At 38.7% G+C, this 6,476-nt stretch overlaps 1 protein-coding gene across 1 annotated transcript; it reads right to left on the reverse strand.

The window, feature by feature from the left end:
• Positions 1-1,169: 1,169 nt before the first annotated feature.
• Positions 1,170-5,452, reverse strand: LOC101310320 (probable trehalase-like). Its single transcript, XM_004300440.1, has 11 exons — positions 4,595-5,452; positions 4,021-4,140; positions 3,578-3,693; positions 3,341-3,441; positions 3,121-3,230; positions 2,918-2,990; positions 2,677-2,844; positions 2,509-2,596; positions 2,252-2,351; positions 1,895-2,108; positions 1,170-1,763 (listed from the first exon to the last, which is right to left on the reverse strand). Exons 1-11 carry the CDS (start codon positions 5,182-5,184, stop codon positions 1,680-1,682), a joined length of 1,764 nt encoding a protein of 587 aa, XP_004300488.1. The 5' UTR covers positions 5,185-5,452; the 3' UTR covers positions 1,170-1,679.
• Positions 5,453-6,476: the final 1,024 nt, after the last annotated feature.

Genomic DNA, 6,476 nt, shown 5'->3' on the forward strand with positions numbered 1-6,476 from the left:
CTAGCTAGCACATAGTCTAATGAGACCCCTGGATCAGACCTGTTTAATTTAAGTAGCCTAATCTGCTTTCACTCTGATTTGTCTTCCTATTTCTAATTTGATATTTCGACACACCCCACTCTTGGATTTGGGTGTTTTGTTTAGTTTGCCAACTCTGTTTGACTAATCAGATTGAGGCCATTGAGAAAGGAACAAATCTCTCAACACTAATCTATGTTTATACTCGCAAAATCTTGGAGCCTTTGGTCATTCCATACTTTCCACTCACTCATTTGCCAATTCATATATAAAACCCTTTTCTCATATAAAATTTAGAAGAGTATAAATCCCATTTTTAATTGTAAAGCATACATGATAGATGAGGTGCCATTTGAATACTACTACCATGAATCAAATGATTGCCACTCTCTCATGTGTATCTCCGAATCTTGCAGGGTCCTCTTCCCCTTAAAGTTAGCGTTCAAGGCCTTCAATCTCTTAATATAAACTAGTTAATCTTCCGGCCATTTGATGAGATCAATTATCTCCCAATTACATGTTAGAGGGATTTCTCACAAAGCATACTACATGCTATCACAACATTTAAGACTATACATATATATTTTGTATATAATTCAACGTAACGCTAGTTATATTGAGTTGTTAAACTCATAATATAAACTTTAGACACTACTGTTTTCATCACATATTTTATATGATTTTATTGAGAAATGAGTTGATGATTTTCTTTTTTACGGACAAAACGAGGCGTAAGAGCTAAGAAGATCTCTAAGTTGATAACCACCACTTGGAATCCGATTGATTCTTGGAGCTAGCATCACTGTATTATGTGTATTAGCTTTGTGGTGCCACTAAGTCACTGTCATCCCCCAAAAACCAACATGGTTTTGCCAATCAAATTACAAAGCAGTAGCCAAAAAAAAAATTACAAAGCAGTAGCCAAGGGCTCTTATTTAAAGAAGGATATTTGATCTCTATCATTAGAGGATCTAATATATCTATCAGAGACCCACCACCCACTACAAATATATGCACATAATTTAGGACTTAATCATATATTTTCCATGTAAATGGTAATGTGTCCATAACAATTGAAGTCATCGGTTATGTCACAGATGAGTTGGAGTGTGCTCAAACAGCTAAGTATGTATTTGATCTAATACTAGACCAACTAACTCCACCAGCTTTGGGAGATTAGTGTACAAAAGCTCCTAATCAGTGCTCAACTTCTAGAGCAAATCCTAACTTTCTGTCCTAATCACACCAACACTGATTAAGAATCTTAGTGGAAATTGAAACCATCTAAAGTATATCAGACAATAATCCTCATCACCTACCAAATTAAGAAATCGTTTTATACTTTGATTACAGTTACACAGTACTGGCTTATAACATACAGATGATAGACAGCTGAATGCTAGCTTCTTCTCCAAGTCTGCTTTATGGTATATAAGACTTTCTGTTTGAGATTGTTCACTAATTTGTTTCCAAAAGTGTGTTAATTTCATTCTTCCGGGTCTGTCAAGCCCCAAATCCGGGAAAAATGTACTCTACCCTTGTTACAGAAGACTTAAACACAAATCTAATCATCAAATTCCTATTATTACCTACTTCTATTAGAGAAGACTCAGATCTAACCCTGGAATTCATATCACTAGAGCCTGTTATTCTACATACTCTCAGCAATCTATCTTTCGATCTTGAGGCCATCCGAACTCCTCCAAGAATGCCAATACTAGACCATTTGACCACCCAAAACCAGTCTGCAATTGCAACATACCAGAAACAGGTTCAAGTCAGTAGAAGCAAAACAAGACCATTTGGTAGCAATTGTATAAATAATAGTGTCATAATAACCAAGGATCATAATAATTAAAGTGATAAAGTGATATACCTGGGGTACATATTCACCACCACCTCCAAACTCTCCACACTTTTGCACATCATATTTTTCATGCATTACACCTGTTTTCTTGTAGGCTTTATAATTGGTTCTGATCCACCTTACAGCAATGTCTTCTCCCACTAACTTTGCTTCTTTTGATCCAGACCTTGCCAGACCTTCAGCTATCATGTGTTGAATTGGAGCCCAACCATTTGGAAAGTCCCTATTATTACAATTTCCATTAGGCCATGTAAAAGTTCAAAGTAGGTAGCTAAAGTTCTGAAATCTTGAATAGCCAATATGAATTTGAACAGATATTAGAAATTTCCTGAACTAAGTTTAGTTCTAAGAATATATTAACATTACCATTGTTGTCCCGAATTTGTCAGTGATGTTGCAATGCCAGCAGCGTGAAGAAGGCCTGAACTCTGAAGACTTCTTGTAACTTTCTCTACCATTGAAGTATCTTCTCACACAAGGTAAGAGCTATCTCAGTATAAAATATCGAAAGAAGACAGAGTATCTTCTATATTTTTTTAGTACATGATTAATATATTTGAACCGACTTCTGAAGTCAAATCTGAATGGTAAGTGTGGCATGATGAAAATTCAGAAGTGCAAACCTGAGTATAATGACTCAATCCACAAAGGGATGAAGTTTGAAGCAAATACATTCTGATTTTGGTTACGAGCTTCCCATGTCTGAGGTTCCTATACGTATTACATAGGAAGAGATTAGGACAATCACTGCCGTAACTGTCAGAAAACTGAAGAGTTCGAAGTTCACATACTGAAATACATGTGATGTCATTGAGCCAGTAATCAAGCCATTGCCCCTTCTTTGCATTCCAGAAAACAGATTTTATGGCCTTATGTCTTGCTTTGGAAGCCTTCAGGAAGTGATCAGAAATGCTGCTGTCTCCTATGACCTTAGCTAGGAACGCAATGTCATGTTCCATCTGCATAGTGGATATTTTAAGTTCAGAGATAGATATTTACACAGCATATTTTGATAAAAGCTCTGTGGTGTACCCCTAGTATGAGGACATTCAAATCAACTGGTAAAATGGATGTGGTGGACAATGTTGTGAAATCCGAATGATTCCTGCAGCAAGAAAACACAGCTTAATTTCACAAGCATATGCATCACACTACTTTATATGTCTCACCCAAATACAGCAGTAATATAAAACAAGGTCTTATAACCAATTACTTCTCCCTATTTCAAAAATTACCTCATCCATCTTGTACTGAAATCCCATCCAGTCTCAGCAGTTGAAGCCACTTCGCGGTAAAAACGCTGTTTCTCAGAAACACTCTCGATCTTGGAAGCAAGTTCCATGTCCTGACAAGCATAAGATGTTCACAAGATTAGACTGTCACTCTGTTTTCCCCACCATTGATGGATTGATCCGCAAAGCTTTTGATATATTAAGAAAGTAGAGGAGGACATACAGTGGTTGAAGATTCAGGCCTGGGTTGGTTCCACATTGCATAATATCGACTTAAAGTGTGATTGCAAGCTTGGTCATCCTGAATAACTACCTTATGAATACCTGCAAAAACAGAACAATGAAGGCAAACTTACATTTGAAACCAACTACAGATCATAAACCGAAGTAGGATAGACAAGCATTACTGTAAATACGAAATGATTGAAATCAAGAGAATGTGAAACTTTCAAATCAATACCCGAATTCCAGAATTCATGTTCTTTGACCAGTGCAGGTAGAGCTTTTCTAGCAAACTCCAAATCTCCAGTCCTCTTGTAGATTTCAGAAACCATTGCACTCAGAAGGGGTGGTTGGCTGAAAAAGTTGTCCCTCTAGTTCAGTTACGAGAGGAACTACATGTGTGTAATACAAAGCAAGCTTGGTGTAGGCTCAGCACATATCAAAGACAATTGCATCACATTAATCAGAAACAAAAGTGTTCAGAAAGTTTTGAACATCAATCCATAACATTGATGATCCATGTCAAGATTGTTTACGAATTGTTAAGGCAGAAATCAACATCACATTAGGCTAGTAGTGCATTAAGCAGTGAACGGCAAAGCATAAACTGAGAGAACACCCAAGCAAAATAGTGAGTGACAGATTAGTATTGCTCTATAGTGAAATTGAGGGAAGCATTACCTCCTGTTAGTGTAATAGGCCCTTGCACCATTAAGGACATAACCATACTCTTCTATGAGGAAAATGAGATTAGTCACAATTGCTTTCGCTGTATCATACATTTTGCTTACTAGCAATCCCCTGCAACACAAAATTGAATTTCAGTAAAAGCCTAGCAACTCTGAAGTTCTGAGCATTAATTCCTACTATTGTTTATCCCCTACCCTGCCTGAAGAGACATAACCCTACCAGCATACAAGGTTTATTCTTTACAACTGTTTTCCTAGTATATTGGAACACAAAGGTGTCACTGCCATCTTACATTAGCAAACCAATTGTGTTTAGTCTCAAAATGATGTATTGATGTAGAATTGAATCATGAATACAGCTCAACTCCACTTTCACATATAAAATCTACAGCTAGGATTAAAATGGCAACATCACTCCTTCATAAATCATTAGTGCATTTGATTAACACAAACATGATCAAAACCGAAAGAAGAGATATTTATAATTCAATATTACTCCTTTATAATCATGGTTAGTGCTTATGAATGATATGATCAACATTACTGAAAAGAAAAGAAAACTTTACCTAATAACCCAATAAGAGTCCCAGTAATAAACCTCTCTGAACCTTGAACCAGGAATAATGAACTGCTCAGGCAGAGGTAGCAGAGTGTGAAACTCAGGCCTCTTGTGCACACCACCACCAACCTTCCGGGTCAGATTCTTCCAAAGCGAGTGAATCTCCAAAGCCCAGGCCCTCACTTCCGGGTTCTTCACCTTCGGCAAGAACCCTTCAGGCTCGGGGACATAATCCTCAGGCTGAGCGAGCACCACATCGTCCCCTGCACCCTCGAAATAGTCATGTAGAAACTCATTAAGATCACTGGCCGACGTTGACCCGTTAGCGGACCTAGGAAGCTTATGAAAGGCGTGTTGGGTCAATGAGAGCTCCGACTTGAGCGCCAAATCGACGTAGAGTTTGGGGTCAAAGTGGGTTTTCCCGAAGGTGGTTAACGCCGTTTGTTGGAGCTGTTCGAGGAAGGTGACCAATGGGGTGGTGGGCTTGACGGGGCCGGAGTCGCATGAAGCTTTTGTGACGGTCATGGCGGACGAGAAAATAAGCGTAGAGAGAAGAAAGAAGGAGGCTAATGTGAATAGGAGGGGGGAGTCCGCCATTGATGAGATTGGTAACAAAGCAAAGGACACATGGTATTGACGTGTAGAAGAAGAAGGAGATGTGGGTTGTGATTATTGGATGAGAAGGAACAAGAAGAAGACGAAAGGCGGCATTTGGAAGTTGGTACTGGTCCTCTTCTGGGTTGTAGATTATTCAACCAACCAGAGAGTGCCTTTTGGATTTCGACGTAGGCGATGTTAGATGCGAAAAGGTCGACAGATGGGAACAGATCACATATCGTCCTTAACCTTGACTCGTATGTACCCATTGTCTTGTCTTGAATACGTGTTCTGCAGTTGGATCCTCTGCAGTTTTGGCTCCTCTGATGACATGATGACGTTATAAAAGATTAAAATTGCACCATATCTTATTAGGATTTATAAGACCAACTCCTTTGGATTTGGATCCTCTCCTAACCTCATTTTCCACCTGAGCTGCCTAAGCTTTTAACTTGATGACGACACGTGTTCATTTTCAGATCTTATGGTCTCTATTTCGTTCCGTTTCTTTTTCCTCCTTTCCTCTCAACGTATCCACTCACCCATGATTGTGTAGCTCTCTCAGCTTGGAAATCTCTCTACATATCCGCACTCCTATTGAGGCTTACATAAAATCCCCACCGATCGAATCCCTCTCCGGTTCGGGTTTCATTGCCAATTTATATCTCTCTCTATCTCTGATTCCCAATTCAACAGATCACAATCATTCATATCCTCCTCTCTTGTACCAAGACCAAGAGCTCGTACTAATTGAAGGAGGAGGAGGAATAACTGGGAGACTAGTTCTGGAGCTTGTGGATCATTGTTTTTGATTGTATAATAGAGAGGATGGAGACGCCAAGAGGACGAATAGTTGGAGACTAAATCTGGGTTTTACATATCAGAGAAACATTCATATTAGGTTAACATCAAGCAGTAAGTCAGGGGATTGATAGACATGAATTTCTACCCTCTGTTTGCTTTCTTTCCGATTCCAATTTCTCCAACAAACATCAGAAAAGAAAGAACAACAAGAACAGGAGAGAGAGACTGGGAAGAGAAGAGAAGGGATATAAAAGCAGAAAATTGCAGGCCTTTAGATAAATTTAGATACACGTGTCGTAATCTGGTAAGTACTAGAAAGCTCAGGTAGCTCAGCCAGAGAATGAGGTTAGGAGAGGATCCGAATCCAACTCCTTTTTTTCACATTTTCCCACTTTCATAAATCCAAACTGTTTTCGCATGTTTGCATTTCCTATTTTTTCTAACATCATGTCATGGAGGAAAACATTTACGGTTAAAAATTTGGATTT

Source organism: Fragaria vesca, linkage group LG5 (assembly GCF_000184155.1).
Source record: "Fragaria vesca subsp. vesca linkage group LG5, FraVesHawaii_1.0, whole genome shotgun sequence".
Taxonomy (NCBI): domain Eukaryota; kingdom Viridiplantae; phylum Streptophyta; class Magnoliopsida; order Rosales; family Rosaceae; genus Fragaria; species Fragaria vesca.